The sequence below is a fragment of the Notamacropus eugenii genome, chromosome 7 (genome assembly GCF_028372415.1).
Source record: "Notamacropus eugenii isolate mMacEug1 chromosome 7, mMacEug1.pri_v2, whole genome shotgun sequence".
NCBI lineage: Eukaryota > Metazoa > Chordata > Mammalia > Diprotodontia > Macropodidae > Notamacropus > Notamacropus eugenii.
The window spans coordinates 17,486,332-17,500,295 of NC_092878.1; the positions used below are offsets into that span (position 1 = coordinate 17,486,332).

Below are 13,964 nucleotides of genomic sequence, written 5' to 3' on the forward strand. Positions count from 1 at the left end.
CCGGCCCTGTCTCAGTGGGCATGCCACCTTCAGGACCATCTCCTGCGAGCCCCTCCATGCACCAACACCTGTCTCCCCCCCTGCCAATCTGAGGGCAGGGGCAGGGGTGGGGGGGTCCAGAGTCAGGCCCCCAGTACTGACCTCCACCCCGGTCCCTCCAGGGGGCCCCCAGTGCTGCCCCTTCCCCTCCCTCCCCCCAGCCCCGGGCTCCCGGTCCGGCCCGCTCCCGGCTCCGCACGCGGTCGGTCGGTTTCCGGCAGAGGCCGCGCTCGCACAGGGCGGCGGCGCCGGGAGCGGGGCGGGCCAGGCCGCCGGTTCCTCTCTCCCTCCCCGCCTCCCTCTGCGCCCAGGCCTGGGCTGCGGCGGCCGGGGGGAGGATGCAGGCGGAACGCGGGGCCCGGGGCGGCCGGGGGCGGCGGCGGCCGGAGCGGGATCGCGAGCGGCCGGGTCTGGGGCCTGAGCCGGGGCCCGGCGCGGCTGCGAGAGGCGGCGGCGATGGAGGCGGCGGCGGCGGCGGCGGGGGCCGAGGCGGCTGGGACCGAAGCCGAGGCCGAGGCCGAGGCGGCCGCGGGGGCCGAGGAGGCCGGGGAGGCGGCGGCGGCGGGGCCGCGCACAGGGGCGGCCGCCGGGAGCAGCGAGGCCGGGGCGCGGGGCCCAGCGAGCTGGTGAGGGAGGAGCGTGCGTGTGCGTGTGTGTGTGTGCGTGTGCCCATGGGTGTGCGTGTGCCAGCCCCACTGCCTTCCCCGCCCCCTCCTGGGCGTCGGGGTAGTGCCCGGGTTGGTGTGCCCGTGGACCCAGCGGACCAGACCGTTGGGGGCCTGTGTGTGTGTGTGTGTGTGTGTGTGTGTGTGTGTGTGTGTGTGTGTGTGTGTGCCCATGGGTGTGCGTGTGCCAGCCCCACTGCCTTCCCCGCCCCCTCCTGGGCGTCGGGGTAGTGCCCGGGTGGGTGTGCCCGTGGACCCAGCGGACCAGACCGTTGAGGGCCAGTGTGTGTGTGTGTGTGTGTGTGTGTGTGTGTGTGTGTGTGTGCCCATGGGTGTGCGTGTGCCAGCCCCACTGCCTTCCCCGCCCCCTCCTGGGCGTCGGGGTAGTGCCCGGGTGGGTGTGCCCGTGGACCCAGCGGACCAGACCGTTGAGGGCCAGTGTGTGTGTGTGTGTGTGTGTGTGTGTCTGTGTGTGTGTGTGTGTCTGTGTCTGTGTGTGTGTGTGTGTCTGTGTCTGTGTCTGTGTGTGTCTGTGTGTGTGTCTGTGTGTGTCTGTGTGTGTGTGTGTCTGTGTGTGTGTCTGTGTGTCTGTCTGTGTGTCTGTGTGTGTCTGTGTGTGCGTCTGTGTGTGTGTCTGTGTCTGTGTGTCTGTGTGTGTGTGGCTTTAGGTATGACGCATGGTACAAATGGGGGTGTGGGAGAGCACGTGTTGGCTGCTCCCTGGTGGGACAGGGATGGGGTGGGATTGGGTTCGTGGGGCGAAGGAAGAGCCCGGGAGGGGCAGCGAGCAGTCCCAGATCCGCCCTGTCAGGGATGGCACGGCGCTGGGAGGCGTAGGGAGGGCGAGCGATGGGCTTCTTTGCAGTTTAGCTAGGCTGGCCCTGTGAGGACCCGCTGCGGTTTATTCCCAGCCTTAGGGGAGAGGGGCTGGTCCTCAGCTTTGGTGGAGAGTACTCCCAGGTGAGGAAACCCCCCAGGAGGCCACCTGCTCTGGAATTTTTATTCTCAGAGAGTTTTCTAGGGGCACTGATAGATTACATGATTTATACGGGGTCACACGGCCAGAGATGGGTCTTGATTGAGGTCTGACTGGCTCTGAGGCCAGCTCTCTACCTAGCATGCCAAGTTGCCCTTTTGTCATTTATCACCATTCCACTCTGAAGGAATGGATGTCTTGCACAACCTTACTGCTCATAAATCACCATTTAAAATTGTAGCAGTTGCATTTCTTTGACTTTTTTCTTATTTTTCAGACCACTAGGAAACATGGTGGCACAAATTCCTGATACATAAGCATGGGAAGGTGTCTAGAGAGATACATTTTATCCACATGCCTTAGGAATCCAAATCATAGCGCATAGACTGAGTTCAACAAACATTTGTTAAATATTCACTGTGTGCGAGGCTTGTGTTAAGTGTTAGGTTTGCAAAAAAAAAAAAACCCTACCTTCAAAAAGCTTACATTCTATTGGGGGATACTGTACAAACATTAGTAAATACAAAATATGTGCAAGACAATACAAAATAATTTCAAGAGGAGGAACACAAAAGTGTGGGGGAGAGGGATAGGAAAAGGTCTTTTGTAGAAAGTGGCATCTGATATGTGTTCTGGAAAACCTAGAGATTCTGTGCTGTAGAATTGAATTAGAGAGTACATTTCAGATACAGACGACGAGTCATTTGTAAAAAAAAAAAAACGGCAAGGAAGTAAGAGATGGAGTGCCATTAATAGAAATGGTAGGCTAGTTTCACTGGACCTCAGCACGTGGGAAGGGTAGTAATGTGAAATGAAACTTGTAGTTGGGAGACAGATTATGAAGGGCTTGAAATTGCCAAACAGAGGATTTATTATTACCATTATTGTCATTTTTTACTGGAGACAACAGAGCTACTGATGATTTTTGAGTAGGGAAGTAACATTAGATGTGAGCTTTAGGATGATCAATTTGACAGTTGTGTAGAAGATGAATTGGACAGGAGACTGGAAGCAGGGACATTAACAAGGAGTCTGTTTCAATTGTAGGGGAGAAGTGATGAGTTCCTGAACTAGGATAAAGGCTGTTAATAGTTAAAAGGGGGCTGCTATATGATAGAAGAGATGCAGTGGAGAATCCAAATCTTATCTTTTCTGTTCATTATGTGACCTTGAACAAATCACTTAATTAGTCTATCTTTCATCTTCTAAATGAAGAGGCTGGGCTAACTAAATGGCCTCTATTGTCTTTTGGACTTGAAAATCTAGAAACATTGTGTCCTGGATCTTTCTGCCACTTTATCTGTAATGCTTTGATCTGATGGGCTATTGGCATATGGGAAATACATGAAAATCTAGTTGCTGGTACATTATTAGACGTTTATCTCTTAACTAGAGAACACAGATATCTAGAATTTATTAGGACTGAATTGCTGATGAATTTTTCCTTTTCCTGTGTATTAGTTTCATTTTGGAGGTATAAAGAAACACTACTAGTTAAAATATACAGTATGAATAAAAATGTTATATGTTAAGTATTTTTACTAAAGTTTTATTTACTAAACTTTACAATAAAGTTTAATTATTTACTAAAGTTTTAAAGGAGAGGCAGTGTGGTGAAGTGAGCAAAGATCTGTTTTCAAAATGACAAAGATATGGTTTCAAGTTTTGCCTCTGAGACTTGCTGCCTGTAAGAATCTGAGCAAGTTACCTCCTCCTAGTACTACTACAGGCAACTCTCAAGACAACAGGTTGCAGAATACTTACTGATCTGCATTGGTAGGAGCTGTGCCACAGTGAAACAACAGGTCCAGTTAAAAAGAAAAATCTCAACTTCTACAAATTCCACCTTTGTGAATTTTTTTTTTCTAATTATAGCTGGCCCTTGGTTTTTCACCCTGGAGGGTCCAGAAAGTAATTTCTTTTTTTTTTTTCACTTGCTCCAAGTGATAGTTATTTACTGTAAATTTAATCATAATTCTGGTTACCAAGGACCTAACTTCTTTGTTTTTGCTAAGTAGAAATTTCTTCATCAGTAAGTAGAAATGATTATGCTATTAAAGAAGAGTCACAGACAACTAAAGCTTTTCATTGCCTTCTCCTCTTAAGACTTATAGAAAATTTGTTGATATAGTTACAGGGTAAGAGAATGAGCTTAAATACATCAGAAGAAAATTGTTTTAGCTTAGCTTAGTAATTCGTAACATGGGCACCTTGTGGTAAAGTTAAGAAGATGATGTTAGACTCTTTGAACAATGTTTCTGAAGTCACCAAGTTTCTGGTGAAGATATATAGTAAGTGACTGACTCAGATTCTTTGGAAATCGAATGAGTGCAAAACTTAACTAAGTAAATTGTGAGTGGATCTATGGAGGTAGGGGGTAAGGGGGAGAGGACAAGCACTAAGTACTGCTCTTACAAGTGCTTTGCACATACCTAATTTGATCCTCACAACAGCCCTGAGAGGTGCTATTATTATAACCATTTCACAATAAATGAAACTGAGGCAGTCAGAAGTTAAATGACTTGCCTAAGGTCACATAACTAGTAAATGTCTGAGGTCAGGTTTGAAATCATATCTTCATGATTCCATGCACTATTAATTGCTTTATTCATTGTACCACCTAGCTCTCCCAAGGATCTTTTTTCCTTTATAGTTGAGGAAACTAAACCCCCATAAGAATAAGTGATTTTCTCATGGTTATACTACTTGTTTGTGCCAGAACTGAAAATAGAACTCAGGCCTTGCGACTCTACAGTCTTGTGCTTTTTTTTTTTTTTTTTTTGCTACAGCATAGATGACGTTGCCTGTGATACACACACACACACACACACATACACACACACACACACACACACACACACAAATTGTAGTCACTGTGAGAGGCAGTATGAAGAGAGCTAGCTCCAGAGTCAGGAAGGTGGTCTGAGTTTTAATTCTGCCTCCGACATATACTGAGTCTTCTACCTTAGATAAGTCATTAACCTCTCAGGCTCCCGATAGTTCTCTAAGACTAAAAGTTGCAGAACAGGTACCTTCCTGGAACTGTCCTGTCTTGCACATATGTAGCCTCAAATTGCCTGTGTGTGAGTTGCTTATCTGTCCATCAATTAGACTTTGTTGTCTTGCTCAGAGAAGACAGTTTTGATTGACTGAGCACATTAGCAAAGTTGCAGGTGGGCATGAGATTTATAAATCTGCTCCCTTCAGAGTGTTTTCAGTGTTCATTTGATGTTATCCTTTGTAGATTATCTGCAACAAAGTTTTAGTTTCCCTGTGTCTTCCTTTTCCTATGTAGCTTGTGTCTGTGGCACTTCACTTTGATAGAATTTAAAGTCTGCAGACTAATCATAATATTAACCAAGTAAAGTATAAGCAGAAATGTGAACTTGCTGCAGAAATTCATATGTTACATAGAGGCGTGTAGCTGTAATTTCGGTGTTTTACATATGTATGTACCTACTTACATACACAACATGCACATATTTATTGATGCAAGTTGGCATTTTCTCTGAAATTTATCGTAGTCTTAGAGAGTTGCTTAAGGCTCTGACAGGTTAGGTGACTGATTCAGGGTAGCACACTCAGTGTTTATCAGAGGCTGGACTTGAACTGAGGTCTTCCTGACTCGAAAGCCACCTCTACACTATATAATTATATATAGTATATATTATAGTATATATTATATATACAGTTATACTTCTTATATTCTGAAACCAAGTATCAACGATATCAGCAGTTTTGTTTGCCTGTACAGCTCCTTCCTTCTGTTTGTGTAGGTACTTGAAAGTTGACTTTAGTTTGAAGGCAGACTGACAGAGAAATGAATAAGTTATAGAGCTGTCTTAATTATGTGCTTACTGTATACAGGATATACAGTCAAATAGACAGTCGTCTGACGTATCTTTTCTGTGTCTAAGTTGTAGGTATATTACAAATATAGACTTTGAAGTTTTTTAATGTACCAAAAAAAGTCATGTTACTCCAAAATTTTACCTAAAATACTTAAAAAATATTTTTATTCTGAAGTTAAATACCAAAAAAGACTGTTTCTATATGCAAGGCCTACTGCAAAAGAGAAATTTGTATGAAACTGTGTATCTATTTCATGTTACTTGCTTTTTTTAAAAAAATAATGTAATAAAGTCCAAACTTGATTTTCAAATACATCCTGCTTATCCCTGCTTCCTTCTGAATTTATTTTTGATCTCTGTCCATTAAAAAAATCTTTCATCACCTCTTTTAATCAGATTTCATTAGCATCGTCATTGCTAATCCTTCCCCCTCCCCCAATTAAAATTTAGAGAAAGAATGGTAAAAAGCAGAACAAAACCCTTGTAACAAATAAGTGCAGTCAGACAAGATTAATCTAGACAGTGGCCATGTCCATTTGTATGTCTCTGGACCTTTTGTCCATCACTTCCTTGTCAGGAAGTATAGGTAACATGCTTCATGGTGGGTCTTCTGAAGACATAGTCCTTGTTGCTGTAGTGACCAGAATTCTTAAATATTTCAAAGTTATTTTTCTTTTGCATAAACAACGCTGTTTCTCTTCACTTTATTTTGTGTCAATTTGTGCTGCCCAGGATTCTCTGAAATTACATAGCTAGTAAGTGTCTGAGGCCAGATTTGAACTCAGGAAGGTGTCTTTGTGACTCTAGGTCCAGTCCTCTATCCACTGTACAACCCAGCTTCCCCAATCCACCTTTAGGACCTCGAGTTTTCTTATTTAATGGCATCAGTACCCTTTGAAGTCTTTAAAGTTCTGAAGAGACACTTTTTACTTTCCCTTTGTCAGTGTTAGGTCTGCATCACACTACTGTTCCTTCCTGTTACTTACAGTTACTAGGTTTCTTTTTATTTGTATTCGTATTTCAGAGTTCCCATTCTGCTATGATCTTTTCATCAGAAATGCTTGAAAGTTCTATCTCCCATGATTACGCTCAGCTTTGCATGATAATTTCTTGTTGGTTCTAAGCTTGTGTCTTTTGACTTTTGGAATCTTTTGTTCTAAGATGTCTTAGTGATAGATGAAGCTGCCAGATCTGACTCTGGTTCCTTGGTACTTGAACTTCTTTTTTTCCCTGGATGCTTGAAGTATTTTTCTTTGATGCTGAAGTTTTAGATTTTGGCTATTCCATACCTGAGACTTAAGCTTTTGGCATCCTATTAAGGAAGTGATTGGTGGATTCTTTCTGCCTTTAATTTGCCTCTCTGGTTCTTATGGATTTGAGTAGTTTTCATTTATAATTTCTTGAAATGTAGTGTCCAGTTTTTTATTATTTTATTTTTAGGGAGTCTAATGATTCTCAAATTATTTTTCCTTGACCTGTTTTCCATGTCAGTTGTTTTTGATATTAGATATCTCATATTTTCTTCTGTTTTTAAAGTCTACTGATTTTGTTCTTTTTCTTTCAGTCTTATCATTAGTGATTTCTTTCCTAGTTTTCTTGGATTTCATTTCTTGGATAAGGTTTACCACTCTTCTAAATTACTTATTTTCTCATCATTTTTTCTCTAGAGCTTTTATTATATTATTTTGTTTATCTCTTGCTTCATTTCTTTAGTGATTCGAATAGTCATTGTGGAAAACTCATTTGTTTTTTCTCTTGAATCTGTGATTTCATTTGTTTTGGAGTTATACGTTCCTTTTTTGGGGGGATCTCTAGATCAACAATATATTTTTTATGTTGGTAGGTATTTTCCTTGATTTATATATCTCCCCCACTTTAGTACCTAAACTAAGGCTTTGTGCCGGGACCAGTTCTTTGCTGCCTTTTTTTGGGGGGCAAAGGGGTTGTTTGCCTTGCATAGTCATATTTTGGGTCCTCTGAGTTTCTGTGTTGACCTCCACCTCCAGGGGTTAGGTTCCTTGATTCTTAGATTCAGAATGCTAGACTTTAGGGCCTTCTGCATAATTTCAGAGCACTAGGAACCTTAGAGCCTTTGGCTTACTGTGTCCCCATCTGAGTGCTGCTCACTGCATTGTAATGGTCACTGCAACTCTTCGGGGCTTCCAAGGTTTTTACCTGGGAACTTTCTGTTCTTAGTTGGGTCTTTCTTATCCAGTCACTTAGGTTGTGCTGCTTCCAGAGCCTTGCAGGTTATATGTGTCTCTGGGATTCATTCCTGATTTTTCTGGGAGGCTGCCAGCTCATTTGCCTGTTCTGGCACTGGCTTTGCTGGTGCCCTTTCCTATTGCCTGTGGGCTTCTAACTGGATTTGTATAAATAATCCTGAGGTGAAAGAAGGCGTTTGCTGTGGGTTCTCATTGGATTTCTTGATCATTATTCAGTCTGGTATGAATTTCAGCTTTTTGCTAGAATAGATATGTGGGAGTTAGGCGCCAGTTTAGGTTTGAAGAGCCTGATAGCCCTGTTATGTTCACACTATTTTGTCTTTTTACTTTTCGAATGGTGGCTAATAGGAGATATTCACTTGGAGGAATCTGGTTTGTTTTTAATTACAGAAAAAAATTGATCCTAGTGTATATAGTGCTGGACAACAGTTTTAATACTTTAATTTCTAGATACTTATTGTATTAGTTATAATTAGCAAGTTTATATCAACCTTTTCCATCACTAGATTTTTTGTTACAGTATCAAATTTTCATTGATCCCACCAATAGCCACCAATATGTGTATTCAGGTCTGGGTTTGACCCTAACTAGTTGTGTTCCTATGGGCAAGTCACGTATCTTTTTTTCATATTTGTCAAGCTTTAATTTCCATATTTATAAAATGGGGATAATAATGGTACCTATACTATTTTTTCCACAGGGTTGTTGTGAGAAAAATATTTTGTAGATTGTGAAGTTCTATGTAAACGTGTGGGGTTTTGTTTTGTTTCTTCTGGATGTGTGATTTAATTGGTGTGGAAGTTTCCCTCGTAGTGGGAATCTTCAGCTTCCTCATAATTTATGATTTTGGACTTGTGAGGCATTTGTAGGCCTTGTATACTAACTAAGTGGTTAAATGACTTAACAGAGGTATCACATCTAGCATGTTTCAGAGTGATGACTCCAGGCTAGGTCTTTCTGATTCCAAGGTTATCTCTCTCTCCATTTTGCAACATTGTCACTGTTATTATTGAATACTTATTAGATTCAAAGAACATCTTTAGGTACTCTGGGAGGTAAAGGATAAATAAAACTCACAGGAGATTGAGGTAGACTTGAATTGCTGTTTCAGTAGCATACATCAAAGCACTTTAAAGAGACTGTGATTTTCTGACAGCAAAGCTTGATGAGCGATCGTAATTGAGCTTTCTTTTCTTATTTATACTCCAGAAGTCTACCCAACTGTTATTAAGTTGAATTTTTCCTTCACAGATTCATTTTATTTTTTATTCCTTTGGGGATTATTGGAGAGAATTGATTCCAAATGTCTTTTCTATGTCCTGACTCCTAGTATTTGACCCTATTGGTGATACGCGCTTTCTTGGAATGGGCTTCTTTGTTTTACCAAACACTTCATCTGGCTCTCCCTCTTTCTCTTTCCAGCTCCCATTTCCCCCCTATTTCATAAATATAGCCATTCCTTAAGGTTCCGTCTTTCCTTTTATTTTCCATCTACACCCTCTCCTTTGATGATCTTATCTACGCTCATGGCTTCATGCATCACCTTTAAGAAGCTGTACATTTTGGTGGAAAGAACATTGGCCTGGGATTCAGGAGAACTGGATTCTCATTCTGATTCTGCCCCTAAGTAGCTCTGTGATCTTGATAAAGTAACGTATTGGTACTATGAAGACAGTGGACTAGAACGATCTTAAATGTCCTTTCCAACTCCTAAGTTCTGTGTTCTATGGTTCTCAGATGTATGTCTAGTTGGAACTTGTATTTCCCAAGATTTAAATGTGTATGGTATTATGGAATGAAAGAAAATTCCTTTTTGCCTGCTAGACATCTTTGTTGGTACTTCAGACTTGTTGAGATTCAAATTTACCATCTTTTTCCTTGTGAGTTTCTCCCTCCTGCCCCTCTCCTTCTCCTCAGACCCATTTTTTTCCTTTTAAACATACCATTAAATACCATTATAATTCAGGTCACTCAGGCCACAAACTTTACAGTTCTCTTCCACTCCTTTCCTTCTTTTCGTAATCCACATATAGCAAGTCAGATCTTGTTGATTTTATCTTTGTGTTCCTCTCACTTTTTCTTGCTCAGGTCAGGCCTTCATTACTTAGCTATGGTTCTAATCACTTTATCCACTACTTCCACCTCCTATCCTTCATACCCACAACTCTTAGGAGTCATCTTGCTGAAGCGTAGCTCTGATCTTATAATTTAGCAGCTGAGAAACCTTTGGTGGTTCTGTGGCTCCACAAAATGGTCCAAGGAGTTTCTTGCAAAAACAACTTATAACAGTGAATGAGCACACAGCAAACATGTCTGCCTCATTTTCTATTCTGTTTTCTACCTTCCTAGCCACATCTGGTGTACACATTTACCAAAGCAGCTGGTTCTTGGGAATCTCCTCAAGGCTCCAATGCCTTCTTCAATCAAAACTCCTGCCAGGTGCTGCAGTACTCTTAGAAGTAAGAGGCAGAACTAAATGCTTTATGAGACTAGTTGGAAGCTTAATATAGAAATGGAATCAATCATATATTTAGTAAATGTCTGAGGTGGGATTTGAACACAGGATTTTGTGTTCTAGCACTTTATCCATAGTGTTAGTGCTCCTGCTGCCATCTTTCATGCCCTACTCTGGCCTGCAACTTCGGATTCTTAAGACTAAAAATGTGAAATTAGAAGAATTTCCATTGCCAGGGGCTATTTATATCCTTCTGCCTTGGTGGGAGAGAGCGTAAAATTGGAAACAAAAGTTGGAGACCCAGTCAGAAACTGTTACTGTAAATTTTACCACTTTTCTCTTGCTCTACTTGGCTTATACTGTCATCTTACCTCTTGATTGCCTCATAAATTCCCATCTCCAGTTATCTACACCTCTCTCTTCCAGTGAACTCTGAATTTGTTCCAGTGGCTTTATACAGGTGATTTCCAAATCTGTATTTCTGTCCCCAAATCCTTTTTCTAAGGTTTCAAGTTCCAGCTCTCTGCTCTTTCCTCCTCAAAACTATTATCGCCTTTAATATCTCTATTTTTGCTTTTCCATGAACCTTGCTTCTTCTAGGAACCTTGGCATCTATAACCTCACAGTTTCTCATTCTATAATTCATTCAGTTGGTTATCAGATCCCTAGTATTCTCTTCCTAATCTCTCATATCTGACCCTTCCTTGGCTTTTCATTGCATTCACCCTGGTTGAAGCTTAGATTCATTCTCTTGAAGAGACAGGACTTATTGTAATGGCCTCCTAACTAGGCTTTCTACCCTTAGTCTATCCATGTTCTAGTTCCTCCTCTAGAACAAAGGTTTTTAACCTGGAGTTTGTGAACTTTTTAAAAACTATTTTATTATAATCAATTTCCTTGGGAGTCCTACATAATTTATTTTCCGCATTTAAAAACTTTTTTTTTCTGAGAAGGGATTTATGGGCTTCACCACACTGCCAAAGGGGTTCATGACAGTAAAAAGGTTAAGAACCCCTGCTCTAGAATTTTGCCTGAGTAATTTAATGCACCATTTACATCATGCCGCTTCTTCATTCAAAGATTTACAGTGTCTTCTGTCTAGCAAATAAAAGAGGACTCCTGACCCTGGCATTCAAGATTCTCCATGTTCTGGCTCTACTCATTCAAGTTCTCACATATCTATATCTATATCAGCCTTTTCTCATTCAAATTCTTATATGTATATATATATATATATATTTGTATATGTGTATGTATGTGTACACACACACATGCACCCACAGTTTCAACCAAATTGCACTGCTCTCCATGTCCCTTGTCTTCTTTCTTTCTACTCTTCTCCATCTCTAATGTAGAATTGAAATTTTTAATATTTTTTATATTTACATATCACAAATATATGATTTACATATGATATATATTCTAATGTATACTTTAGTATTTGTTGTATTTTGCTGAATAAAGTTTCAAGATCCTTGATTTTAATTTTAAAAATCACATGAATTGAACATTTTGTATTTCCCTTTTTTTTTTTTTTAACTTTTGACATTTTTTTTTTATTTAGCTTTTAACATTCATTTTCACAAAATTTTGGGTTACAAATTTTCTCCCCTTTTCTCCCCTCCCCCCCAAACGCCAAGCATTCTAATTGCCCCTATGACCAATCTGCTCTCTCTTCTATCATCCCTCTCTGCCCTTGTCTCTGTCTTCTCTTTTGTCCTGTAGGGCCAGATAGCTTTCTATACCCCTTTACCTGTATTTCTTATTTCCTAGTGGTAAGAACATTACAGTTGATCCTAACACTTTGAGTTCCAACTTCTTTTCCTCCCTCCCTCTCCACCCCTTCCCTTTGGAAGGCAAGCAATTCAATATAGGCCAAATCTGTGTAGTTTTGCAAATGACTTCCATAATAGTTGTGTTGTATAGGACTAACTATATTTCCCTCCATCCTATCCTGTACCCCATTACTTCTATTCTCTTTTGATCCTATCCCTCCCCATGAGTGTTGACCTCAAATTGCACTCTCCTCCCCATGCCCTCCCTTCTATCATCCCCCCCCACTCTGCTTATCCCCTTATCCTCCACTTTCCTGTATTGTAAGATAGGTTTTCATACCAAAATGAGTAGGCATTTTATTCTTTCCTTTAGTGGAATGTGATGAGAGTAGACTTCATGTTTTTCTCTCACCTCCCCTCTTTATCCCTCCACTAATGAGTCTTTTGCTTGCCTCTTTTATGAGAGATAATTTGCCCCATTCAATTCTCCCTTTCTCCCCCCATATCTTTCTCTCTCACTGCTTGATTTCATTTTTTTAAGATATGATCCCATCCTCTTCAATTCACTCTGTGCACTCTGTCTCTATGTGTGTGTGCGTGTGTGCATGTGTGTGTGTGTAATCCCACCCAGTACCCAGATACTGAAATGTTCCAAGAGTTACAAATATTGTCTTTCCATGTATGTATTTCCCTTTCAAAGAAAAGTGATGTAAATTCTGTTACTTTTTAACATTTTTATATCGCCCTTTATAAATTATTTTCTCTAGGGCTAGTGGTTATAAATAAGAGAGTTCTTTAATCCTTGGACCTGCAAGAGCTAGATAATTGCTACTGTCATAGGATTCTTATTCAATTTTTTGATCATTTATGAGCATATTTACATTTTAAGACCTTATAGAAACAGTACACAAATGTCTTTTAAAAATATCCACAGGAAACAGCATTGTGAGGATTCTTCCCTAGGTATTTAACAGTAGTCTCAAGTATGCATTACCAAAGTATAAATTGCTTGAAAAGGAATGTAATATGGTAGTGACTTATCTTGCAGTAAAAAAAAGTTCAGATTAAAGAATTTGTGCACGGTTGGCACAACTGGGAATAATGTAGTGAATATGAGTTTGTTGTTTGGTCGTTTTTTAGTCCTGCCTGACTCTGTGTGACTCCATTTGGGGTTTTCTTGGCAAAGATAATGTAGTGATTTGCCATTTCCTTCTCCAGCTTATTTTTCAAATGAAGAAACGGAGGCAAACAGAGTTAAGTGATTTGCCCAGGGTCACATAACTAGTAAGTATCTGAGACAAGATTTGAATCCAGAAAGATGAGTCTTCCTGACTCTAGGCCTGGCACTTCCTCTATTTCAAATATAGCCGCCTCAAATATGTTAGTGTAATAGAATCATTCCTAGACACTAAACTCCTTCTAGTGCTTTTTGGGTTGGTAACTGAAACAAAACCAGCAACTCAAACTGCAATCTTAAAAATGAACAGCAGGTGGAGTAGTTTGACCAAGCTCTTCATTCCACTGTGGCATTTGACTTTCATTCACAGTACAGAAATTGACTTGAATTGTGGAATATTGCAAGGCTACATAGTTTCAATCACATGCAGGGTCTTATACTACCTTGATATAAATGAATAATTCTTTTATACCGCTGAACTTGGGATGTTAATTCGATCCATTCCCTGGATGGTTGAAGTTTCACTGTAACTTTTTTTTGGTGCCTCTAGTCCAGCTGTGAAATGAAGGAATGTAAAGACTAGAAGGGCCGTACAGATCATGTCAGGGAATGGTCTTATTTTCATATGAAGAAACTGAAGCCCAGAGAGGTCAAAGAATTTACCAAGAGGACGCAAACTGAGTTAAGCTGGTATGAAACCTCATGTCTCCTGATTCCTAATCTAATGGGCTTTCCATTACATCTTCCTACCTGTTGCCTTTGTTGTTCTAATGTCACTAATCATCCAAATGGGGAAAAGAT

The 13,964-nt window shown here is 40.9% G+C and overlaps 1 protein-coding gene across 1 annotated transcript in view; it reads left to right on the forward strand.

The window, feature by feature from the left end:
* Positions 1–347: 347 nt before the first annotated feature.
* AVEN (apoptosis and caspase activation inhibitor) overlaps positions 348–13,964 on the forward strand; it is a 198,620-nt gene continuing 185,003 nt past the window's right edge. The window contains exon 1 of the mRNA XM_072625278.1: positions 348–665. Within this exon, the coding sequence (XP_072481379.1) occupies positions 378–665 (288 nt within the window). The 5' untranslated portion in view covers positions 348–377. The remainder of the gene's footprint in view (positions 666–13,964) is intronic.